The sequence below is a fragment of the Gossypium hirsutum genome, chromosome A12, assembly GCF_007990345.1.
Source record: "Gossypium hirsutum isolate 1008001.06 chromosome A12, Gossypium_hirsutum_v2.1, whole genome shotgun sequence".
Taxonomy (NCBI): Eukaryota; Viridiplantae; Streptophyta; class Magnoliopsida; order Malvales; family Malvaceae; genus Gossypium; species Gossypium hirsutum.
The window spans coordinates 102,921,460-102,947,777 of NC_053435.1; the positions used below are offsets into that span (position 1 = coordinate 102,921,460).

The window sequence follows — 26,318 nt, forward strand, 5'->3', positions numbered from 1 at the left end:
TTGTCGAATTGTTGTTTATCCTAATAAATAATTATTAGTTATCAAGTAGTGTTTTCAATTCTTAAGGATCAATAACTTATAAGCAAGGGTTTAATAAAATATTCATGATATATAAACTATTGCCAATCATTTTCAAAATCAACATTCATATGTATGCTAATAATTTTTTTTCCCATGAATAATAGCATTGAAAATACATTACAAGCAAGATACAAGATAAGAGTCTCCTATTAAAAAAAAAACAGTCACCACAATTTCATCTTTCGGATAGGTCAAGATAACGAATAAATGATAACATTTAAAATTTTATTAGCTTTATCTTCACTTAATGATGTTAGGGAAAAAATGCATTATAATTTTTTTTTACTTTCGGTGTCAAGTATGAAATTAAAATTGAAGTTAAATCAGTTCAAATTTTATTTTTGAAAATAATTTTTTAGTGTTTTTTATTCTATTTACAAGATTTGAACTCGAACTTTACTTAAAAGACATCGAACTATTTATCACTCAATCTAAAATGAATTTAATATAATATTAGTTAACAAGTCGGGTAAACCCAAAGATTTTAAATATTTTTATCTAAATTTAGTCTAAATTACCTAATATTGTTTTTAAAAACAATAAAATGTCAATTTTTTTATCGAATATTATTCTAGCTAACTATGATGTGATTTGGATGTTTGATAGACCGAAATATTAAGCATTAAAAAATAGGTGAATGTATCTGGAAAATCCCTCTATTATAGGAATTTGATCAAATTAATTCTTCTACTATTAAATGAATCAATTTAATATCTATATTATTAAAAAGAATCAAATAATGCTAAATTCGAATAGTGCTTACATTTATTATTTACTGATTAATAGAGTTAATATTTTTTTTGTGGTCATGTTAATGAAATATTTTGTTTGGAATTGTACTACAATTGAAAAAAAAAATTCAAGATGTTTTTTGTACAGTAAATTTTAGCTTTGTTACAAATTGAATTTATTTGATTCTTTTAATAGTATAGGAACTAAATTGATCCATGTAATAATAGAGAGATTAATTTGATCCAATCCCTATAATACAAAGACTTCCCAAATAGTGTGTCTTTTTTTTTTTTGAGTAAAAATGCCAACACTTCCCAAGTACATTAACCTAAAAAATAAGTGTTGAATATAAATATATTATTTAATAAATACAATGTTAAATTTTAAAATTTTATTTTATATTTTTATCATTAATTTTTATTGAATATAAAGAAAATATATGTGGTAAAACTTAAAAGGGATAAATATAACAGTATCATAAAACTAAAAAAATGAACTTTAACGATATCAAAATTTCTAATAAAAACAATTAATTTAAATTATTGTGGATTGATGCAATTTAAAGGATAATACATAATATTAAAAAATAAAAAAAATAAAAAAATATAAATGGGGGAATGTATTTCTTTATTAAGATTATCTTTTTCAATGGTTTTTCATTGAAAAAAATTATCAAATGGCTGTTGGTATTATCAAAACATGTTTAAAAAAAGTAAACGATTGAAAATATTTTGGTTAAATTTTGCTATTTGTCCTTATATTTGTGAAAATTATTGATTTAATTCTTTTATTTTAATTTGGTCATTTTTAACCTTTATACTTTTTAAAATTCAAAATTCCAGTCCTACCAAATAATAATTATTAAATTCGTTAAGTTTTGTTGTTTCCAAGACTTGATGCAACAAATATATTATCATATGTGTAATGTTACGTCAGGTTGTTATTTTCACATATTACTCAATAAAGTTCAATTAATTGATTAGCAACTGTCATTTACGTTAAAATTGAAATTTTAAAATTCAAAAAATATAGGGACTTAGAATTTTTAAATTGGAGAATGTAAATTAAATTTACAACTGTACACATAATATAAGACTAATAATTGAATTTAAACAAATAGATTTAACTGTTACTGTTTGGGTCATGACTAAAATTTTAAAATTTGAAAAGTATAGAAACTGAGATTGATCAAATAAAAGTATAGGGACTAAAATTACAACTTTCACAAAATACAAGGACTACTTAACAAAATATAACCAAATATTTCAACGGAATGATTTTTTTCAATTTGTTATCAAGCACAACCTAAGTTAGAAATTGATAAAAATTTCGAAAGAAAACTTAAAATTAATGATATTAAATCTATTTATTTAAAAACCAATATAATTTGTTTGTGCGTGTAATATAGTTAACATTTATGAATTTTTTTTTATAATTAAAATTTGTTATACTAATCACTCCTTGATCCTCATCAATTTGCTTAATGCACACATTTAAATGGAATTTAACTGAATTCGATTTTGTGATCTTATTATAAATTAAGTCTTATATTATTGCATCGTATAAAGTGAGTTTGTACAATTCTCAAAATAAATTTGCCAACACCTATCAATCATTTTCTCTTCAAGCTTAACATCACTCCGTTAACAATGCTTGTAGCTAACAGTTTACCGCTCTATCCTCGACGTTTTGTGGACTAAAGTACTTGATGACTGGGAGTCAAGGTCAATGAGCTTCCCTCTGCCTAAGATCAAGGGAGAGCAGTAAGAGAATGATGGAATCCATTGTATATCTTTCACTATGTTAAAATACTATCTTTAAGCCTCCACTATTGGTGACTATTCTTGCTGTTTACAGTGTGAATTATTACTATGGGAAAGAAAAATGACGCATTCATTTCTAGAATATTCATATTTAAAAAAATAACGATTTCATATTTGATGTTTGATTTTCTAGATAATCCGATTTTATAATTTATATACTGCTAATCAAAATTTAAATTTAAATGTATAAAAAATTAATAACAATTAATATGAAATTATGATATTTTTCTAATGCTGCCTTTGAAGTTCCTTTCTTGACATATGATTTATTTTATACGTTACAATAATAGTAGAACATATTATCTAGAATTTATTTGAATAATTTTTGGAAAAAGAAACATTCAAATAATTAGAATAATGTTTTTTCCTACTAATTTTATTAAAATTACATTTTCTTGAAAAATATATAATATTTATAAATATAAAATTTTAATAATTTTGTAATTGGAATTTTTAGAAGCCACGAGTTGTAATCCTTAAATTAAAAAATTTCAACTCCACAAATAATTAAAAAAATCATATTTTTAATTGATTTGTATATTTAAATAAATAAAAAAACACGTATCCATCCTTAACGTCATTTAAAAAATCCAAAAAGAAAAAGAGAGAAATGCTACTCCATAATATTTTACATCAGTTGGATTCAAATTCACAAAATCAGGCTTTCAGTTACGATTTTCTTTTAAAAATAAGAGAATTTTTAGTTATAAAACTGGTAATACCGAATTAAAAGAGAAAAAGTGAGGGCAAAATGGGAAGAAAGTCTGATACAGTCATAATACGAAAGGCACACGCGTACATTTCCATCGGTATGGAGGAGTCCAGCTAAGCTTGAAACGTAGCTTGAAATCATATCAGAGTTTCGTCTTCCTTTTTCCATCTACTTCACTCTTTTCTTCATTTCCTAATTTATTTACGTAATTTAATTTTCTAATTAAACAAAACAAAAAAGGAAACAGAGATCATTTCTGACCTAAAAAAAAGTTTCGTTAGAGAAGGAGAGAGAATTTGCGACTAACATCGAAGCTTTCACTCAAGTTTTGATTGAGAAATCTCTCCACTGTATTTCTTCTCACTTTCCCCATTGCCAAACAGTACTCTTTCTGCTCTCACTCTCTGTTTCTGTTCTTGTTTTAAAAGAATTCGGAATTCAAGTCTGTAGTGTGTATATGTGACCTGTTTTTATATAGTTTTAGTTCGATTGTTTGAGTTGTAGATGCCTGAAATGTGAAACTAGTGGCTGAAACGACAGATCGCGCGAGGTTGACTTTGATAAGTAAAAGAAAAATGGATTAATAAATGTTTATTAGAAATGTTTTTATTTTATGATATTAAAAAAATGAGCTTGTGAACTGCATTGCATGATATTGTTGCGTTGTTATTTTATTTTATTTTTGAATTTGTGGATAACTTAGTGGTTGATTTTTATGGCATGGCATTGATCGTGAAAGTGAAAATTTGTTTGAACTATTGTGTCGTGAATTTGACATAATTAATAAGTAAATTTAACTGGGAAAAAGTAGTGATGCTGATCAGATTTATTGCTTATTTCTTGGAACCCGTTCAAAGAGATGCATATCTCTACTTTTGCCCAGTTCAAAGTAGTGATGTTGAATTAGGAAAGAGTTCGGCATTATATTTTACCTAGAACGGACAAAGGGAAGGGCAGTAGACAATTACTTAAATAACTGCATTACTTATAAAATACAATTAAATTTTTTTCTCATGAATAAGGTTCGCTGGTCTGTAAATCCTTGTATGCCAGGAAGGAAGATAGCAAGTTAAAAATTATGTGTCAGTACAGGAAACATCTGCTTAACAGGATTTTGCTCTCTTTGTTTTCTAAGCTATCAAAGATCCTTTTAAGTTAATCTTATTTAGTCTGGTCTAGATATGTATCTCATTCTTCGTGTTGTCTATGTAATCTTTCATTATTACGTCTTTTGTGAAATCATGTCTAAATGTGTGGTCTTTCTGGCAGGATACGTTGAGGCATTGTTGGCAATGCAAATTTTGGTGCTAAAAAAAGGGGATTTTCTATAAAGTTTGATGAGAAGATGCTTTCAAGTACATAGGGGATTTTCTATAAAGTTTGATGAGAAGATGCTTTCAAGTACATAATTTTCTACTGATAAGCATCGGATGATAAACATGTCTGGTAGAGTGAGAAGCTAAGACTTGCTTGCAGTATTACATGCATGCAACTTTATCTAATGGTCAGCCGCAGTGGATGGCAAAACTTACACTGCTAATGCGGCAGTACCTCTGCTGGAGCATTCTGTTTGGGCATCTTTACACATCTGTCCTTTGTCTTGGTTTGAAACAGTCGGCGAATCTTTTCCAGAAACCTAGATTGGTTTTGAGTGATGAATCTGTTAGCGACACCTCTATCCACTTTGAGAATTCAGCTTCGCTACCACTAAATGATTCTCTATCTTGTGAGGACCTGGGAGGAGTTGGATCATTCAGCTCTACTTGCTTGTTAAACTCAAACTTGTATTTGAGTTCCAATCTTTACATACATGGTACGGGAAACTTGGAGATACTTCCCCATGTTTCAATCGAATGCCCTAAAGAAGGGTGTATGATTACCTTTAACATGTCTGGCAATGTAAATCTGGGTCAATATGTTGCTGTTGTTGCTGGTTCAGTAGTAATTTATGCTGCCAATTTGACTGTTGGTCAGAATTCTGCTATCAACACAACATATTTGGCGGGTTCACCACCTCCACAAACTAGTGGTACGCCTGTTGGCTTTGATGGAGCTGGTGGAGGACATGGGGGTCGGGGAGCGTCATGTTTGAAAAATAATAAGACAAGCTTTTGGGGAGGTGATGTTTATGCTTGGTCAACTTTGTCTGAACCATGGAGTTATGGGAGCAAAGGTGGTAGTAAGGTTGATAGTGCTTCTGGTGGACATAGGCTTGGAGGGGAAGGTGGAGGACGAATTAAGCTTATTGCAGAGGACATGCTATATTTGAATGGATCTATAACTGCTGAAGGTGGAGATGGAGGTCTAAATGGGGGAGGAGGTTCTGGTGGAAGTATCTATATAAGAGCTGTGAAGCTGTAAGTAATGCTCCTGAACAAACCAATTTCCATATTTCAAGTTTTCTGCATTATAGGGTGTTTGTTAGCATTTGATGCTAATTCCTATTGCTTGAGCACTTGTACAAAAGTATGTTAACTGTACCTATCATTTCTGACATTCAATGCAAACTCAAATATGCTTTGCCCTTCCTGCTTATGTACAAACATCATATAAAAGGGTTGTACTATAAGAGCTTTTATGTTACTTCTAGCAAATGCTTGTAATAATGATTCACCAGTGAATTACTGCATTCTAGCCATTCCCCATTGTCAGTGATTTAATGTTTCTGTTGCTGCATTTTATTGAATATAAATAAATATATTGGAAAGGGCAGTTGCGTCAGCGGTAGTGACAATTTATACTGGAGTTATGTTTACAATGATAAAGTTGGTACATCAGTTGACTAAATCCTGAGTTAATTTTGTAACATTTTTCATCGATAATATTTAGGATTTTATCCAAAAAAATTTGTTCCACTTTGTCAATTTCCATTTTGGCCAGTTTCTCACCGTGTACTATGGTTAGCATCTACAGTAGGCTTTTCTGTTTTAAATTCAAGAAGATGGGAGTCTATTATTTTTTAGAATGGCATTCTATTTGCTTGATTAGTTTACAGAGAATACGGAAATATCTTATACTAAAAGCTCTAAAACCAATCACATGTAGTTTACCTCTGTTTTGATTTCTTTTTTCTTGGTTTGAAGAGATTGAGATGCTTTCTGATAGGTGCTTTTTCTTTTACAATGACTCTTCAAGATGCTACAATTTTTTAGTACTGAAGAAGATGCTTATGAATGACCAAACAATGGTGTCTTAGTCTGTTGGCTACTTGGAGGCATTAATGTTGAACATCCTACAAATTTAAAAACAATGAATTAGATTTTAAATCTTGACTAAATGTTTGCATCCTGTTTTGTTTACATAGGAAGGGATATGGTATTATAAGTGCAGCTGGTGGGATGGGATGGGGTGGTGGTGGTGGTGGAAGAATATCTCTGCATTGTTACAGCATACAAGAAGATGTTAAGGTTTCTGTACATGGTTTGTACTTACCACACCCATAAAGGCTAAGAATTTAGTACGTAATTGTAAATGAAAATTTTCTGTGGTAAGATGGGCTGATTTATATGTTTCAATTTTTGGCAGGTGGTTTTAGTTTTGGCTGTCCTGGAAATTCTGGAGCAGCTGGGACATATTTCAATGCTGATTTACTCAGTCTAAGAGTTGGCAATGATAATGTTACCACTGAAACTGAAACTCCTTTGCTTGATTTCCCTACTAGACCACTTTGGTCAAATGTTTTTGTGGAGAATAATGCGAAAGTTTTGGTTCCTCTTCTTTGGTCCAGAGTTCAGGTTTTAACCTCTATCTTCTTCCATGCTATACTCCTTTTTCATAGATTTATCATATTTTTTTAATGTTTTCTTATATTTCATAGCTTACCGGTTCAATTTCTTTTGTCGGTATACATTGCCTTTAGGAGCATCTGTTCTTCTAGAATAGTGGTCATTTTCCAAATTTCCAAAGTCATGCTTTTTTCTTAGTATTCTTTTTTATTGTGAAGGTGAGAGGTCAAATCAGTCTATATCATGGAGGAACAATTGTCTTTGGGTTGTCTGCATACCCAATATCAGAATTTGAGCTTGTTGCAGAAGAACTTTTAATAAGTGATTCCACAATAAAGGTATTTTACATTGGTTTTTATTATGTTTATCTGAGGGAAACTTCAAAATGTTCTATGTTACATATTGTTTTCATTTAGATAGAGGTGAGCTATATAATGTAGTGGCCGTATCAGGTGGTAGGTAGTTGGGGTGCGAGTGTTTTTTTAAACAAGGTTGAGTACATCCGGAAGATGAGCATTTACTGTTTGACTTAGTATGAATTCATGACCAAGATTTTTGTCCCGACTTTCCAGCAGGTTAAAGAACTGTGTGTGCATGGTGAAGGGAGTAATAATAGATTTTGCTTTGCTAACTTTTCTTTGTGCCATTCCCTTCCAAAGCATGTATCGGGACAATAACTAGTTTCAAGTTTTCAGATCAGAATTTCTTTTTTAACTATTTCTCCTTGTAATGCAATTGTTGTTTATTCACCTTGTTAAGGTAGTGTGATGATATTCTAATGAACTAATTTATTACTTACCTGCAATTTTCATTTCATTATGTTATTAGAGGTGACCACAGTTGTGTAGCCCTCTTAGTGAAGTTGAAAGATTTATGTTTTTCATTTTATTTTTTATTTTTTTTCATTTCACCATTACTCTAAATAAGTCCTTTTCAAAAATGAAGGTATTTGGTGCATTTAGGGTTTCTGTCAAAATGTTGCTTATGTGGAACTCCAAAATTCAAATAGATGGTGGTGGAAATACAGTTGTCACTGCATCTATCCTTGAAGTAAGGAATCTGGTTGTTCTAAGGGTATGATGCTTGAACTTCTCATAAATTTCATTGTTATTTCTTATTCTTATTTCTCAATCTTCACCCTGGTTGATTAAAAGTGTTAGATATTTATGTGGATCCATTCTCTTTGCAGGAGAACTCTGTCATTAATTCAAATGCAAACTTGGGTGTATATGGTCAAGGACTGCTGATGTTAACTGGTCAAGGTGATGCAATTCAAGGCCAGCGGCTTTCCTTGTCTTTGTTTTATAACATAACAGTAAGCCATTACTACATGAATTACTGCTTTTCTGCTGTCTATACTTATTAGAGGCATGTGATAGCTTAACTGTGCTGCAATTTGTATGTAAAAGTATCCTCAAGTATGCTTAGCTGTGTGTCTATATATATACCTGTATGAATTCTGCATGGATGGCTCTAGAGAAATACTATGAGACTGTGGTATTTGTGAATGCATGGATGATTCAACAGCTTAATGTCTAATATTCTGTGTAATAACTGAGATTCTTTAAGAGAAGCCTTTCTTCATACATGCGAGGACCTTATGCAACATCCCTAATATTCTGCTTGTATACCTTAAGAAAGCATATGACATGATTACATTCTATAAAGAATCTTGATATCCACATGACTAGTAGAATTGAGGTAATAGTTTGTGAGAATCTGTCTGGGTCAATGTTTCTGCAAAAATATATTGACCAATACTACTGCAGACAATAAAGTTTTCGCCAGGTTACACCTTTAGTCCTTTAGAATCTGATTAAGAAACTTTCTAGTATTTTACTTAGTTTTTTGAAACTATTTCCTTCTTTTTCCCCTTTCTTTTTATTTGTCTCCTCCTCCCCAATTTTTCTATTATTTTCTAATGTGTCCGACATCCTTTTATTTTTGTTGAGCTAGATTTATCTTATTTTATCCATTTGTTATCCTCTGTTTTAAGTCCTTGCATGTTATAGGTTGGGCCAGGTTCTTTACTTCAAGCTCCAATGGGTGATGAAGCTAGCAGAAGTGTGTGAGTGTGAATTTCAATTCTTTTTAATGGTTTTTTCAGAACATTTGGTGGCAGTATTAAATATCTGAGGTTTCTTTCAACTATCATCCTTATGTGTTTTTGTAGGGTTACAAATTCCCTTTGTGAGAGCCAAACATGCCCAATTGATTTGATAACTCCTCCAGATGATTGCCATGTTAATTATACACTGTCCTTTTCTCTTCAGGTAGAAATATATTTAAATTCAAATTATTTGCTGATGCCAAATTAATTTGTGTTCACTTCTTTTTCCTTGTGGGAATTGTGCTAATCTATCCCATGGATGCTTTTTTAATGAATTAATTGATTTAATTCTAAAAGAGTATTAAGAAGTCTTGCTTAACAAAATAATGTACTTGAAATGCTAACTTCCATCATGTCAAGCACATATAAGTTTGAAAAAAAATAATGGGTTGAATTATTTTGGGAAAGTGACAATCTTCAGTGTTCAAGAAGAGAATGACATCAATATACAGGTAACCATGCTGTCCATAAGGGGAAAGCATAGAGGTCCAGAATAATCCATCTGTCTTTCTTGTTGCAAGGTTTGAATTGATTTTGCAACAATGAGAATATATAGTAAATGAGAAGTAGCATATTGTCATCTCACTCCAGTTTATCACCAAAAGAGAAAGACATGCTTTCTTAAATGGATTGTTTTCACACCTTGGAAAAGGGGTTAGGAAGAACATGCACCATATTGTTTTATGTGGTCTTCTTCCTGGTTCACTTTCGTAGCATTAGGGTGCTATTATGATGTGGCATAGTTAAATTTCTAAATAATTATATTTGATCAATTTGCAGATTTGTCGAGTTGAGGACCTACTTGTTAATGGGATCATTAAGGGAAGTATAATTCACATTCACAGGGCAAGAACAGTTACTGTTGATGCTGATGGTTTGATTACTGCATCTGAATTAGGTAACAGAGAGTATAATCCGCAGTGTTGATATTTATCCATTTTTTTCTATTATATTTCTCCAATTTCCACGTTTATACTCTACAAGGCAGTCATGCTAAATAATCTATTGATTTCTATGAATTATGAATCATGCTTTTCTTAACATTTCTAATTTTATAGACCCTAATTTTAGGTTGCAGCAAAGGTATAGGAAAAGGAAACTATCTTGATGGAGCTGGTAGTGGTGCTGGGCATGGGGGACGTGGGGGTGCTGGATATTTCAATGGTAGAGTTAGCAATGGTGGTCATGAATATGGTGATGCTGATCTTCCTTGTGAATTGGGAAGTGGAACAGAGGGTCCAACTCATTCATTTGGACACGTATTTGGAGGAGGAATGATTGGTGAGTTTTCAGTTGAAGAATTGCCAAAATATTCTGTCTGAATAGGTTGTTCATTTAGGAATTTAACATGTAATGCGAGCTACTAATCTTTCAAGAATTAATGTGGTAGCAAATTTTATACATAATATTCTGCTCATCATTTTTAATATTCTCTGACATTGTGCATTGATTATTTGACTGACTTATTGTTGTGTTTTTGCTAGTAATGGGATCAACGCAATGGCCTCTGCTAAGACTTAGGATTTATGGCTCTTTGACGGCCGATGGCCAGAGCTTTGGTGAAGCAACAATAAATGATAATGGCTCATTAATCGGTGGGCTTGGTGGAGGTTCTGGTGGAACGGTTCTTCTATTCCTTCAAGAGCTTATACTTGCAGTAAATTCATCTTTATCAACTGTTGGGGGAAATGGTGGTCCTCTTGGTGGTGGTGGTGGTGGTGGTGGAAGAGTGCATTTTGACTGGTCTATGATAGGCATTGGGGATGAGTATGTTCCAGTTGCTACTACCAGTGGTTTCATTAATAGTAGGTATGACTCTTTAGTGCAAAAAATGCCATTATTTCTTATAATGCTTAAGTAAATTGACCAGTAGCTAACGAACGAATTTGTTGATTATTTAACTCTTATATGGATCAATAATACCACAAACATTTTAGGATACTCCTGATTTTTGCTATTTGCACTAGCTGTTTGATATTTAGAATCAGATAAAGGAGTTAACCGACCGCTAATACCGCAGATATTAGGTGAAGTTCTTTTCCACTATGACTATCTGCACTTGCTATTTATTTTGTCTCATATTATTATTAGGAAAACACTATCATATGACAGGAGTTATTTTCAAGTAAAGCTTTGAAAGGTTTAATACTTAATGTCTTCTCTGCTGCATGGACCAATAATGGGTAGTGTCATATTTTCTGTTGTCTTAAGAAATTATTACAATTCCTACATAGAAGCCTTTCCAAAAGAAAATTTGTTGAATACCAGCTGACTACTTCAATCATGATGGTTGACAGTGGAGGTGCTGGAGATAATGGTGGACTCTTTGGGGACAAGGGCACAGTAACTGGGAAAAAGTGTCCGAAAGGCCTCTATGGTACATTCTGCAGGGTAAGGTTTCACTTAATTTTAAAGCTGTTACACATTTTTTAAAATTTGTGTTTCAAGATGTTATGTGTTGTAGCAAAAGCCTTATGCTGTTATGCATCACACTGATGGGGTCATGTTAGGGAATGCTTACAGATAATTGTTTCAGTTTGCACTATATGCTGGTTCCCTCTAAAAGTTCTTTAAATCCTTGTGCTACTTTGGTCTAGCAACCTCCATCCTAATTCAAAATTTCTTTTGAAAATATTTTATGATAGTATTTCTTTATAGGTTGCAATTGAAGGATATTAGACTTCTACATGTTTTTTCTTTCATTCCTAATGTCATCATTTTTCTTTCTTCTATGATGATGGACACCAAATTTGAGTTACTAGTGTTTGCTCCAAGAGAAATATTATTTCCCATACTATAATCTGATTTGTCTAATGCTACTCAGCGTACTACTAGATTATAACGAGAAATTGGTCACCATTAATCAATTAGGGGCTTGGCTTGCTTTGCTAGTTGGCTATTTTATTCATGTAAAAATAACTTGATTTGTGCATTCACATATTGGTATGAACCGTTCAACTCTTCTAACTTATTCACTTGACATCAATATAGATGCAATGCCATTGTCTTTTTCTTCTAGGCTTAGAATTTTGGTATCAGTTCTGTATGTCATCTAGATATTAACTGTAGGAATATTCTGTAAATATTTTAGGAATATTTTGTAGATATTATTTTTATTAAAATCCCTTATTTTAAGGGATCATATCTCCTATTTAGTATCTTTCCTAACTTAGAGTTTCCTAAAGTAGTGTCATAGGTTGTATATAAAAACTCTGATTTATGTTCTATTTAATACATAATACTCTGATTTCTACATGGTATCAGCTTAGGTTACGATTTCTTTTTCAACCTAGACCATGTCCGAAACTCCTTCTCCTACTTCGGAGATTACTTCAAATCCAGAAAATTTTTCTGGTTCCGATGCTCCATCAGATTCGTCTAGTCAAGGGTCTTGTGAAGGTAATCTGGTCATAAAAGATCCAGAAGGTAACCTTTCTTCTACTGCATTTTTCTCCTCCCAGTTGAATCCTAATTGGATCATCGATTCTGGTGCTACGGATCATATGACTGGTAACAAGGCATTGTTTCACAATTTTTTCCATACCTTTGGTAAAGCTGTCAAAACGGCTGATGGTACCTTGTGCAAAATAGAGGGACATGGCACTGTTATTCTCAATGAACAGATTGCACTTAAAAATGTTCTCTTTGTACCAAATCTGGCGTGCAATCTCATCTCTGTTAGTAAATTGTCCACAGACTTGCACTGCTCTGTAATTTTTAATGATCGTGATTGTACTTTGCAGGCACTGAACTCGAAGAAGATGATTGGTAAGGCCAGCTTGCATAATGGTCTCTACATCCTCCCTACCTCTCCTAAAATCGAGATCTCCAAGTCATTTACCGCTTTAGGAAAAGTTGATACTGTTATGTTATGGCACTTTCGTTTAGGCCATCCTAGTTTCCAATACCTTGCAAAATTGTTTCCTGCTCTATTCATTAATAAAAGGCCTAATTCTTTTTCTTGCAAAGTTTGCTCTCTTGCCAAACATACTAAATCATCTTATTTTCCTTCTACATACAAGCCTTCTTACCCTTTTGCTTTGATCCATAGTGATATTTGGGGCCCTTCTCGGGTGAAGAATGCTGATAATTGTAAGTGGTTTATCACTTTTATTGATGATCACAGTAGGATAACTTGGACTTATTTGCTGAAAGATAAATCTGAAACTGCTAGTGTTTTTGTGCAATTTTATAACATGGTTCTCACTCAATTTGGGTCTAAAATCCAGCTCTTTAAATCTGATAATGGCAGTGAATTTTTTGCTAGGTCTTTAGGTGATTTTTTTAAGGAAAAGGGCATAGTTCAGATTAGTTCTTGTGTTGGAACCCCACAGCAAAACGGCGTTGCCGAAAGAAAAAATAGGCACCTTCTTGAAGTTTCTCGTTCTCTTCTATTTACCACTAATGTTCCTAAATATTTGTGGGGGAAGCCTTATTAACTGCCACATATTTAATCAACCGGATGCCTAGTAAGGTTTTAAAATTTCAAACGCCTCAATCTATATTTTTGCAGCACTTTCCTCATTTTAAGCCTATCTCCTCCATTCTGCCACTTAAAATTTTTGGCTGCACTGTTTTTATCCAAAATATTGCTCCTAATAAGTCCAAGTTAGATCCTAAGTCTTTAAAATGTGTATTGGTTGGGTATTCTTCACTTAAGAAGGGTTATAAATGCTATCATCCTCCTTCTAAACGATTTTTCACCACTATGGATATAACATTTTATGAGCAGGATTCCTATTTCACTCAGGCTGAAATTCAGGGGGAAACATGGAGTGATTTTCAGCCACAACAGGTATCTCCTTCTAATCTTCATTCTCAACCTTCAGAATTGCCATCTTGTTCGCCATTACCTGCAGATCTGTCACCTGTGAATGCTCCCATTGATTCTCCTGTAGTACCTATGACTAATTCACCTACACCCACTTTAAACACTCTTCCTGAAAATACACCTACTCCAATTGACAGTCTTCAAAAAACACCATCACCCAAACAGCTTCGTGTCTACACAAGAAAAGAAGACATATCCCTGAGACTGTTTTGCAATCTGATTCTTGCCGAGAATTGGATTTGGGTCCAGCTGCCGAAATGGAAGAAGAAATCAGTAAGTCCACTACTCTAGATGACTTTCCTATTGCTATTAGAAAAGGGGTTAGACATTGCACCAAGCATCCTATTGAAAAATTTACTGGTTATAATTCATTGATGCCGTCTTTTCAAGCATTTACAGCAACTTTGGATAAAGAACAGGTTCCCACAAGCATAGCTGAAGCTCTAAAGGATCCAAAATGGAGAAGGGCTGTTGAAGAGGAAATTTGTGCACTAGAGAAAAATGCTACTTGGACCATTACAGACCTTCCTCAAGGAAAAAAGGCTGTCGGCTGTAAATGGATCTTTGCTGTAAAGTATAACTCCAATGGCAGTATCCAACGATACAAAGCTAGACTAGTGGCCAGAGGTTTCACGCAAACATATGGGATAGACTTCACAGAAACTTTTGCACCTGTGGCAAAGCTTAACACTATTCGAGTACTCCTAAGTTTGGCTGTAAATTGCGATTGGAAATTACACCAACTTGATGTAAAAAATGCATTTCTTAATGGCAAGCTTGAGGAAGAAGTCTATATGCAATTGCCACCTGGCTTAAAGTCTATTGAAGGTAGCAACAAGGTTTGCAAGCTCAACAAGTCTCTATACGGGTTAAAACAATCACCCAGAGCTTGGTTCGAGAGGTTCACTAAAGTCATTCTTCAAAATGGCTACAAGCAGTCCCTTGCCGATCATACGCTTTTCATCAAGGTAACTTCTACAAATAAGAAAGCTATCCTAATTGTGTATGTGGATGACATCATTCTTACTGGAGATGATGAGGAAGAGATTAGCAATTTGAAGAAGTTGTTAAACAGGGAATTCGAAACCAAGGACTTGGGAAAGCTAAGGTATTTCCTAGGAATGGAGGTGGCAAGATCAAAAGAAGGACTTGTGATCAACCAGAGAAAGTATGTACTTGATTTACTCAAAGAAACTGGTTTTCTTGGCTGTAAGCCGGCTGATACACCAATGGAGGCAAACTTGAGATTCAATAAAGAAGATGAGTCCTTAGTAGACAGAGAGAAATTTCAAAGGTTAGTTGGGAAACTAATCTACTTATCCTTGACAAGGCCAGATATAGCTTTTCCCGTAAATGTGATAAGTCAACACATGACTAATCCTACTGAAGAGCATATGGCAGCAGCAAATAGAATTCTCAAGTACTTGAAGAAAACTCCAGGACACGGCTTAATGTTTAAGAAGACACAAGACAGAACTGTTAAGATTTTACAGACTCTAGTTGGGCTGGAGATCTCACTGAAAGAAGATCCACTAGTGGGTACTGCACTTTTGTTTGGGGTAACCTTACAACTTGGAGAAGTAAGAAACAATCTGTTGTTTCAAGAAGTAGTGCTGAAGCTGAATTTAGAGCACTAGCTTTGGGGATATGCGAAGGAATTTGGCTACTTAAATCACTAAAAGAACTTGGCACAAATCAGGAGGATCACTTTGAAGTTTTGTGTGATAATCAATCTGCCATTCAGATTGCCAAGAACCCAGTTCAACATGACCGAACAAAGCATGTTGAAATTGATAGGCATTTTATTGCTGATCAAGTCAACAAAAAGACAGCCACTCTTTCTTACATTCCTTCAGAAGGACAGATTGCAGACATTCTTACCAAGGCTTTGCCAAAACCTGTGTTCAATAAATTCCTATTCAAGCTGGGATTATACAATGTATATTCTCCAGCTTGAGGGGGAGTGTAGGAATATTCTGTAAATATTTTAGGAATATTTTGTAGATATTCTTTTTATTAAAATTCCTTATTTTAAGGGATCATATCTCCTATTTAGTATCTTTCCTAACTTAGAGTTTCCTAAAGTAGTGTCATAGGTTGTATATAAAAACTCTGATTTATGTTCTATTTAATACATAATACTCTGATTTCTACATTAACTTATGTCATCTAGTTATTAACTAAGGAACTTTTGATGTTTTAACTAATCTGTTTTTCCTTAAAACTATTATTCACAGGAATGCCCCATTGGCACTTATAAAGATATTGATGGCTCTGATGAAGATCTTTGCACTCCTTGCTCTCTGGAGCTTCTTCCAGATCGTGCTAATTTCATATATGTTCGAGGTACATGTTTACAGCAGGATTTACATTTTATACTTCATCTCTATTTACACAGTCTTCCATATGGTATGTTCTCACTTTAGGGTGTCTATTTTGTGCAGGAGGAGTCCGTGAGCCGTTTTGCCCCTATAAATGCATATCTGAAAAGTATAGAATGCCAAATTGCTATACACCTCTTGAGGAGTTGATGTATATATTTGGAGGTCCTTGGCCTTTTGCACTTCTTCTGTCTGGAGTTTTGTTGCTTCTTGCTGTATTGTTAAGCACCTTAAGGATAAAATTGCTTGAATCAAGCTCATATTGTGCTAATATTGAACATCCGAGCAGCCATCATTTCCCATACCTTCTTTCCCTATCAGAGGTATATTGTTGAAAGCCATATTTCATCTTCCTGGCTTAGCTTTTTTGAGTGTGGCGAGGTCTTGAGAGGTAGAATATGCACAGCTATAATGGATCCAGTTTCATCACTGTATGACATTGCTTTGTGGACTGTATATACTTTCTCATTCTAGGTACGGGGAACCAGAGCTGAAGAGACTCAGTGTCATGCTTACAGAATGTACTTCATGGGTCCCAATTCTTTTAGAGAACCATGGCATCTTCCTTACTCTCCTCCTGATACCATCATTGAGATAGTGTAAGAAAATATTTTAGTACCATAGAGATCAAATGATGGCACTTTCTTTATGCTGATGTAGTAGTATGATTCGCTATGAAAATTACATGCAAGTAGTAATGCTTTTTGGTTGCATTGATTATTGCTGAACTCAAATTTTATAACCCCTTAACCCCCCCAACCCTCACCCCCAAAAAAGAAAAACTCCAAAAAAGTATTATGCTATTTCCGAAACTTTTGTTCTTTGCACGGTAAACCAACAGTTTAACACCCTGCTGGTCACATTAGAATAGTAGCCTTTTTATTTTTGGAGGGTTGGGTTGTGACGGTGGTAGGAGAGGTAATGTGCAGTGAAGTAGAGTGCTAAAGGACCCTTAACAAACAATCCATGAGAGAATAGCAATCATCTAGCTAGTGCCACCCTGTTTTGCTCGGTGTTGATGCAAGATACACTTCATCTTGAAGCTTTCTAGTTATAGGGTTGCAATGGATATTGTCTGTTGTACTAGAATTCATTTATTGAACCCCATCATTTTTGTATGTTAGAATCCAGGTTTGGGCCTAAAATAGTATCCATAATAAGCAAACCTCATTGAGCTGTAGGTATGAAGATGCTTTTAATAGATTCATTGGTGAGATCAACTCAGTTGCCGCATATGATTGGTGGGAAGGTTCAGTGCACAGTATACTGTCATTGCTTGCATATCCTTGTGCCTGGTCATGGAAACAGTGGCGGCGCAGGAAAAAAGTACATCGAATTCAAAAATATGTCAGATCAGAATATGACCATTCATGTCTTCGCTCTTGCAGATCACGTGCTCTCTACAAGGGGATGAAGGTTATGCTTCTCATATTTTATTATTTTGTAGCCATCTTAAGGATCCCAGAGTGCTAAGCTTTATCTACTCAATCATTTCCTTATTGTTAGTTTGAGGTATAGTTCTGAAATTATTCTGATGCCATGTTTTATTACTGCCTTGATGTTGCTTATGATTTTTAAGAAGATACTTGATTCTATATCATCAGGATTTAACTACCATAAGATGTTTACCAAGTAAAACATTTCCTTTACGCAAATTGTGTGGATAGACATCAAACCCGTGCATGCCTTCCTTGGCTTATATTTTCAGTTATATAATACATTTATATTTATATTTAAAGGACTCTATACATTTTATCTTCTTTATCATGTCTTTATATTGGTGCCTAATTTGTGCAGGTTGGAGCAACGCCTGATTTGATGGTTGCATACATAGACTTTTCCCTTGGTGGCGATGAGAAGCAAGTGGACATGGTATCAATCATAGAAAAGAGATTCCCCATGTGTATAATATTTGGTGGGGATGGAAGTTATATGTCACCCTACAATCTTCATAGTGATACATTGTTGACTAATCTTGTCGGCCAGGTGTCCTGGATGTTTTATAAATTTTCACTAGCTTTGTTATAACTTGATTTAATATCATCTGACTGAAAGAACTATGCTCTTCCCAGTATGTGCCATCAACTGTTTGGAATCGCTTGGTGGATGGTTTGAATGCCCAGTTGAGGACTGTGAGACATGGATCCATCCGTTCTGCATTAGTTCCTGTTATGAATTGGATAGCTAGTCATGGAAATCCTCAGCTTAGATTCCATGGGGTTAAAATTGAGCTAGGCTGGTTTCAAGCAACAGCTTCTGGGTACTTTCAACTCGGCATCTTGGTAGTGCGTCATGACTATATCTTTCAGAACTTGCACCAACCTGATTTGTCTGACAGAAGCAATGATGAATACCCAAGGTAGCCTCAAGTAACAGTGCCTCTTAGATTTTCTATCAGTCCGAATAAAACACAAGAATCTGATCATATATGAGTTGGATCTACTTTTGGCCAGGCAATTTGCAGAGTGGTTCTAATTTATATACCCTGCCCTTCATTACCAATAATATTTTGTTGTCAGGAACTTATGTTACTGACTGAATGTATGAAGAAAATTTCCTTTTAGCACTTCAGTTAATGCCCATGATAAGGTTCCAATATTTGAATGGTTGTTTTTTTTATCTCTGTAAATTATTATTTGCTTATTGGCTGTTTGTGTGTCAATGGTTCAGGAAAGATGCTGCATCTGCAGGCAAAAGCCTTGAATATCTTCAGCAGAGTTGGCCATATCCGAGTCATGCATTATCTCGTAGAAAGATCACAGGGGGAATTAATGGAGGTCTTATAAATGATGCTACCGTGAAATCTTTGGAATTTAAAAGAGACATTTTCTTCCCATTTTCTCTCTTAGTGCACAATACCATGCCCATTGGTCATCAGGTTATGTAGAGATTTTTTTTGTATAACCTTACTCATATGGCTGGTTTATGAATTGTTCATAACCTTCTGCTTGAATTTTGTGTTTCAGGACTCCCTTCAGTTCCTATTTACTACCATGCTTCTGGCAGATCTTGCCGTTACCCTTCTTACTTTGATTCAGTTCTATTGGATATCTCTTGGGGCATTCCTTGCTGTCTTACTTATTCTTCCTTTATCACTACTTTCTCCATCCCCAGCTGGTTTGAATGCCTTGTTCAGTAAAGAGCCTCGGAGAGCTTCGCATACCCGTATATATTCCTTGTGGAATGCTACATCTCTGACAAACATCGTAAGCAGCTCTAAATTCCGGGTTTCTGTTACTTTCTTGTTGTGTGAAATATACTGATGCAAAGAACTAATGTGTATCACCCAAAATTTTATAAAGGTGATATTTTTGTCTACAAAGCACTAAACAGTTTAGAGAAAAGGTAGATTCTTTTCCATGGTTTTTTAAATTGCTATGTATTTCCAATATGGAAAAAGGAGAAATTTTGCAATATACCATAAAGCACTGAATCTGATATTACTTACTAGTCAAGGAGAAAACCTCTACACCCTCAAGGTAGATTTTTCTCCGCATTTACTTAAAATGATATGCAGTAGCAATATAACAAAGGGGAGGAATGTGCATTTTATGTAATTCATAAACCACTGAGTCTTGCATTACGTTACCATGTGAATAGGACATCAATAGTTTATTTAACATATGCCTATTTTATTTTGTGCAGGCTGTGGCTTTCATCTGTGGCATGATACATTATGGAATCTCTGCTTTCCAGCCACCTGACCAGGAAAATTCTTGGAACACGAGAAGGTGAAGATTTTAAATTTTAACTCTTATTGATCTAAGAGAATTCTTGGAACCTTAACTAAATATTAGGTGACACTGCAACTTTTTTGGAGTCCACGTTTCTTCCTAAGGAAATGCATATAGAAGATTATTTACAAGCTTAGTTTATGTAGATGTTAGTGGTATACCTTGTGAAGTGATAGGATGGATAGGTTGATAAAGTCTTTTAAAGATATTTACATATGGAATTTGGCAACAGGGAAGATGACAAATGGTGGCTTTTTCCTACCATACTTGTACTGTTGAAGTCAACACAAGCTCGTTTTGTTGATTGGCACATAGCTAATCTAGAAATCCAAGATTTCTCCCTCTTCTGTCCGGATCCAGATGGTTTTTGGGCCTATGAACCTATGTCTTGACTTCAAAGGAGATCATTACGCTCTCACTTGCATCAATCAGCCTGAGGCCTTTCTAACTTCAGCTGCTACGGCTCCAACAGCTGCTTTCCAGTTTCCACTGTAAATTTTGTTCAAAGTTGTACAGAGCATCAACTGCAGTAGGCTTTTTTTTCAACCTTTTTGAGTATTGTTTCAGAAACACATTTGAGATTTTTTGTGAATTAGAAGTCACAGACAATTTCATTTTTTTTCCCTAATATAATAAGATGCAGAAAGATTTGTGACCCTCTGTCTCCACTTACAAGAATTGAGTTCCGAGTTCATGTGAAACCCAACTTTAGTTGGACTAGTGATTCACCAGAAAAAAAAAACAATTGTTAACATATAATTTGGGATCAAACTTGTTCTTCCTTCTTCAAAGATGATTAAATTTGCAGCACTCTGGTACGGCATTCAGTATCGTATGTTACATAAAAAATAATATTATAAAATAGTTTTCACCAAACAAATGAAAGATCAGAGTGGCGCAGCGGAAGCGTGGTGGGCCCATAACCCACAGGTCCCAGGATCGAAACCTGGCTCTGATACTATTTAAGCTTTCCTTTATGTTTTTTAAATTTATTTTTCATTCCATTTTCACGATGTGGGCTGAGCTAAGAGCTCAAGTTATACGGGCTTATCCATATAAAAATTTTGGGCCGACTTTGTTATCGATTTACTCAATTTATCACAAGTAAATGTAATTTATTTTTAAAAAAGCAGAAAACTCTGGCAAAGCAAAGAAGTGAACAGTAAAAAAGCCAGAAAAATCAAAATCCAAATAAACGCTCATAACATTTCCCCAATCTCCAAACCCCCAAAAATCCATCGCCACCAAGAGGAAAAAAGTAAAAGAACCCTACCGACGATGTTCCGGCAAGCGTCACGCCTCTTGGCTCGAACTACCACCCCATGGAGGAGAAGTCGAGCATTTTCGTCAGATCTACCAGCCACACCCGCTCAAGATTCGAACTTCATCGAATCATGGTCCAAAGTCATACCCAACATAGACCCTCCCAAGACACCATCTTCTTTCATGACCCCTCGCCCCGCCACCCCTTCTGCTATCCCTTCTAAACTCACTGTTAACTTTGTTCTTCCTTATGCATCTGAGCTCTCCGCTAAAGAGGTTTCTTTTCTCTTCTTTTTAGTTTAACCTAATGGGGTTTTTTTTGTCCTCCTATCGTGATTTGGATGGATCTTTGACGTGTGATTGATGGTTGTGGGTTTGGCGTCTGGGTTTTGCTCCGATTTAGATTTTGTTGGATTGATTTATGGTTTCTTTTTTAATTGATTGGTCTTTTTGAAACTCTCTGTCGCTTGAATCAAGGCTTTTATTGATAATGGTCAGTAAAAAATCAAGTAGTTGATCTATTTTCATTATGATTTTTTTTAAAAAAGGGTAGCTTCTTCAATTTGTTCTATTTTCATTATTGATGATGAATTTTATGCATTTACTGAGGATTTGTAGCTTCTTCAATTTGTTCTATTTTGAATGTTTAATTTGATAATTTTAGTCCATTTTTATCAAAGTATATATGATGGAAACACTGAATCAATTATCTTTCAAGCATTCTAGAGATAACTAATAGCCTTCTGTGCTTAAGTTTCATGGGTAACAGGATTGCCTGTTATTTTGCTTGATTATTATTTTTTAGAGACATCGTATGTGTGAGAGTGTTGCAGCTCTTGACTATTGAATCAAGGAATGTCTTTAGCATGGTGACCGTTATTGCTTTGATTATGTGTGAAGATTATGCAAAACGATATAGTTCATTAAATTTATCAAAATGCAGTTAGAAAGTCATTTAGACTGAAGAATGGTTATAAACCAAAGCATTTTTAGATCCTTTATGCATAGAGTTGGGCGTCATCTTCAAAGTAATCTTATGCTGCTTCAATCTTATGGAATTTTGTAATATGAGCATTTTGAATCCATGAAACTATTATACCCTTTTATATTTTATTCTCTTCCTTTTCACTTTGGTAGGTAGAACATGGATAAAGTGAACTGAATAAACCGATTGACATTATATTCTCAAGGTTCTGACTTAGTAGTGCATCTAATATTTATCAGGTTGACATGGTAATAGTTCCAGCAACAACTGGACAGATGGGTGTTTTGCCTGGTCATGTCCCTACAATTGCTGAACTGAAACCTGGGATCTTGTCGGTGCATGAAGGAAATGATGTCACAAAATATTTCCTTAGCAGTGGTTTTGCTCTTATTCATGCCAACTCTGTTGCGGATATTATTGCTGTGGAAGCAGTGCCAGTCGACCACCTCGATCCGGCCTTGGTCCAGAAGGGTCTGGCCGACTTTACCCAAAAGCTTGGCTCGGCTACAACTGATCTGGAGAAAAGTGAAGCCCAAATAGGTGTTGACGTTCACAGTGCTATGAGTTCTGCTATCACAGGTTAATTATTTTCTTAATCAGCTTTGGTTCAATCCTAAGACTTTTTTTCTCATATTGCTTCCCTTTTTTGTATGTGTTCATGATCAACAAATGACTGAGATATCTCAAGCTGCCTAAATTGTTGGTTTTCAGAGTTTGGAATAAAATTTTCTGAAACAAGAAGCTTGTACTTGCTATCTCTTTGCTGTTTATTGTTTTATCCATTTCAAGTTTATTTGACTTTGATAATACAACTTAAAAATGGAGTGCTCCATTATAGTTTATGCATGTACCAGAACATGTTGACGTTTTTTCAAGACATTTGAATATGCTAAACAAAGGAAATCAAAAGCACATTTTTAGACACAAATAAAGTGGAAAGGGGATACAGATGAAGAGATATGTGGTTGGAAAGTTTGATGAATGAGTTCAGGCAGATTAGGATCTGCAATCAAATAACAAGGCTAGAGGGGTGCTGAAAATAGTTGTTCATTGCCTGCTTTCTATGTTTTAAGTCGGCAAAAATCAATGGGGGTATGAAAATAGTTGTTCATTGCCTGCTTTCTATGTTTTAAGTCGGCAAAAATCAATGGGGGTATCTTTTTGCTGAATATCAATCAACAAATTCTTAGAATCACAAATCAGAGGATGAAGCGGTTTATTGTTAATAGCAGCGTCAGAAATATGAGGTAGCATCCAACTCGTTTGGTAAAGATCAGTGATCTGTATCTGTCTAACGAGGAGCAGGTCTCTGCTATTATCATGTTGGTAGCTTGTGACCAATGAACTTGTTTGATCCCTTTACCTGATGATGGTTCGCACACACGTCTGTCCAGGGTTACCATACCAATATAAGAACCGTCTAAAGACGGGAGAGATCATTCATTTAAATGGCGTTATTAACAATGGAGTCAAAGTTGAGAGGCTTCCCAAATATGATGTTATTCTTAGCTAACCATGTATCCTTGAGACAATGGTGAAAGTTGCTGCCATACTGATTTATAATTGAAGGGCAATCACGAGATCAGACGTGTTTGATGGATTCAGCTTCCAACTCGCAGAATGGACAACTTGCATCCCTCCTGTTTGAACCAAGAGTCCTGGTGAGGAGGACAAAGGAAGAAGTAAAGCTTGGTTATCAATTTCTAGATCTAATTCCAGCAGGATTTGTAATTTTTGGGCCTCATTTTTCTTTTATTTCTTCATTTTGATCCATTTGATGATTGTGTTACGCCTTATCTAAAAAACTTAACACTTTGTTTTACTTAAAATGCGAGAAAGTTATGGACTTGAGATATCAAAGGTGAGAGAATGGCCCAAAAATGTAGCCCATATCCCATCCCATCCCATCCCATCCCCTAACCAAGCGAGTCCATTCTCTTTGATTTTTTTCAGCAAGAGCCCTTGTTTGACGATCACTTCTGAAAATTTAATTTTTGAAAACAAATACTTCTGTTATTTGGATGGTAATCTGTAAATTCCTTTTTTTTATATATATTTTTCTCAGAATATAAAAGATATAGGTATAACAATCAAAAGATCAATAGTTGTTGTTTTAATTGAGTTCTTATTCTTAGGCAGCAATCCATTTATGCTATTATTATATCATAAATTAATCCACTACTAAATTAAATAATAATTGAAATATTATTACTTTATAAAATATATAATATTATTTTGAGAATATTTTTATCTTTTTATATCTTTTGTATAAATAATAGAAACAAAATCTTAAACTTGCTTTCTATATTAAACATATTCATTATATGATTTTATTTTTTACTCAAACCATAATTTAGAATTTTATATTTACATTATTTTTCAAGAAATTAATATAAAAAACTACAAAAATCATTTTTATTAGGTAATGAATCAGTAATCACCACATTTTTACTGAGATGTGTATTTTTATATTATTTATTTAGATAGACAGTGTGCTTACTTTATGTGAGATTAAAAATAATGTAGTAACTTTAACAATAATATGAGAGTAGCAATGAAATTAGAAACAATAGGTGTATAGATTCAAATGCAAATTTAACGATAATGTGCGAATAAAAAATAACTAACGATAATGTGCAAATAAAAAATAACTATCAAAGGGAGTAGATTAGAAATCTATTTTTTATTGGACTTGAATAAAAACAAGAAGCTCATAGTGGGAAAATAGCTTTTCACTCCAGGTGTTTTTTTTCCCACAGTACCTTTAGCTCCTGTCCAAAATGAAACCAGGAGTGAGATGAGAATTTTTAACCCTACTTCACCATTAGTTATCTAAACATCAAAATAATACAGCGAAAAGGAATATTCTCTCAACATTCCATCTCACCATGGCTTATTTTGCATCCAAAGGGAGCCTAAGATTGCATCGATGGCTGTTAGCTTTTCATTTGTCGTCGCTTCTGGACTAGTTTTATGGTAGTTGACAACACTTTTTTAAGAGCTTTGGTGTGGCATGGTCTTCTATAAAAGGCATTCATGCTGACAACGAGTGCCGTAGCCTAACCCTCTTGCATCTCTCTCCCTCCTCTTTCGATGACAACCACGGTTGAATTTATGACTAGGGTTTGTTGTTGTTTAGGGCTGGGTTTTGCCCAATTTTGGACCCATGGTTCTGCCATTGAGAATTTTTTTGGCTTCTGCTGTACTTGTTTTTTTTTTTTTCTAGAATGGAAGTTCTTTACTATTAAGAAAGAAAGAAAAAAAACAAATAGAACATCTGGATGGAGACAAGGAAATACTTATTATTTTTTAAAATGATATTGTTGTGATAATGGCAGCACTAAAGTTTAGTTTGAGTCAGTCCTCCAAAATTGACATCCAGGCCTGAGTTTGATTTTATATAAGACTCGAGGCATTTACGTGCAGGTCAAGGTGGGTTCCAACACATGGACCAGCTGGGCCTATCCCACCCTACAACCTTCCATTCTTTTTCTTTTCTTCCAAACAGCCGCCTATGGCTCTTGCCTTCATTTATATAATGGCACTCAATTTTCATTGCTAATATATATTGTAAATAGTCAACGGCCGACCACTCTCATCACTCATCGGTATTGAAGAAATTGGGTCATGCAGCAGCCTCTTTCCGCCAACAAAGCCTTCAATTATTTATCATTCACTTTCTTCATATCCCATCTTACCCTTTGTCAAACCATTGATTTTGAGATTACATCATGTTGGTGCAATATATTATTTTTAGATTTCATGTTTATATAAACAGTTACCTTTTTAACAAGTCAAAACAGATTTCAAAACATTTTTTTAATAATTTCAATCATATCTACTTTTTTTGACATAATATTTACAACTAATTATAGTCACTCTTTAATTCATAAATAATGCACTTTAACGCACTTGAATCCACGTCTTCCTGTATTAACAAT

The 26,318-nt window shown here is 34.2% G+C and overlaps 2 protein-coding genes, 1 long non-coding RNA gene and 1 other non-coding gene across 6 annotated transcripts; 3 read left to right on the plus strand and 1 right to left on the minus strand.

Annotated features, from left to right (window-relative positions):
* Positions 1–3,458: 3,458 nt before the first annotated feature.
* On the plus strand, positions 3,459–20,784 carry LOC107943050 (uncharacterized). 3 transcript variants are annotated; one of them, XM_016876777.2, is made up of 23 exons: positions 3,459–3,730; positions 4,618–5,705; positions 6,653–6,768; positions 6,874–7,082; positions 7,292–7,411; positions 8,019–8,147; positions 8,263–8,388; positions 9,086–9,141; positions 9,247–9,346; positions 9,964–10,081; positions 10,255–10,464; positions 10,668–10,992; positions 11,481–11,574; positions 16,252–16,360; positions 16,459–16,718; positions 16,870–16,994; positions 17,577–17,811; positions 18,193–18,267; positions 18,468–18,754; positions 19,066–19,273; positions 19,362–19,601; positions 20,041–20,126; positions 20,362–20,784. In XM_016876777.2, the coding sequence occupies exons 2-23, from the start codon at positions 4,831–4,833 to the stop codon at positions 20,519–20,521; spliced, it is 4,263 nt and encodes a 1,420-aa protein (XP_016732266.1). In that variant the 5' UTR covers positions 3,459–3,730; positions 4,618–4,830; the 3' UTR covers positions 20,522–20,784. The 3 variants fall into 3 exon arrangements, with proteins under 3 accessions (XP_016732266.1, XP_016732264.2, XP_016732267.1); XM_016876775.2 differs by having other exon boundaries at positions 3,461–3,730; positions 18,193–18,381; XM_016876778.2 differs by having other exon boundaries at positions 3,461–3,730; positions 17,784–17,811; positions 18,193–18,381.
* Positions 20,785–21,015: 231 nt separating this feature from the next.
* On the plus strand, positions 21,016–21,087 carry TRNAM-CAU (transfer RNA methionine (anticodon CAU)). Its single transcript has one exon. It is a non-coding gene; the product is annotated as a tRNA-Met (tRNA).
* A 157-nt stretch (positions 21,088–21,244) lies between these two features.
* LOC107943053 (ATP synthase subunit delta', mitochondrial) lies at positions 21,245–23,132 on the plus strand. The gene is made up of 2 exons (XM_016876779.2): positions 21,245–21,668; positions 22,617–23,132. The coding sequence occupies exons 1-2, from the start codon at positions 21,408–21,410 to the stop codon at positions 22,959–22,961; spliced, it is 606 nt and encodes a 201-aa protein (XP_016732268.1). The 5' UTR covers positions 21,245–21,407; the 3' UTR covers positions 22,962–23,132.
* Positions 23,133–25,041: 1,909 nt separating this feature from the next.
* On the minus strand, positions 25,042–25,971 carry LOC107943049 (uncharacterized). Its single transcript, XR_001695956.2, has 2 exons — positions 25,265–25,971; positions 25,042–25,148 (listed from the first exon to the last, which is right to left on the minus strand). It is a non-coding gene; the product is annotated as an uncharacterized lncRNA (long non-coding RNA).
* Between the last annotated feature and the right edge of the window lie 347 nt (positions 25,972–26,318).

What these genes read in the sequence shown, in the direction of transcription:
- LOC107943053 (XM_016876779.2), top strand. Translation starts at nt 21,408, where the DNA reads ATGTTCCGGCAAGCGTCACGCCTCTTGGCTCGAACTACCACCCCATGG. An exon ending in CTGAGCTCTCCGCTAAAGAG is followed by an intron (nt 21,669 to 22,616) that starts GTTTCTTTTCTC and finishes AATATTTATCAG; the next exon opens with GTTGACATGGTAATAGTTCC.
- LOC107943050 (XM_016876775.2), top strand. Translation starts at nt 4,831, where the DNA reads ATGCATGCAACTTTATCTAATGGTCAGCCGCAGTGGATGGCAAAACTT. An exon ending in TATATAAGAGCTGTGAAGCT is followed by an intron (nt 5,706 to 6,652) that starts GTAAGTAATGCT and finishes TTGTTTACATAG; the next exon opens with GAAGGGATATGGTATTATAA. An exon ending in TAAGTGATTCCACAATAAAG is followed by an intron (nt 7,412 to 8,018) that starts GTATTTTACATT and finishes TCAAAAATGAAG; the next exon opens with GTATTTGGTGCATTTAGGGT.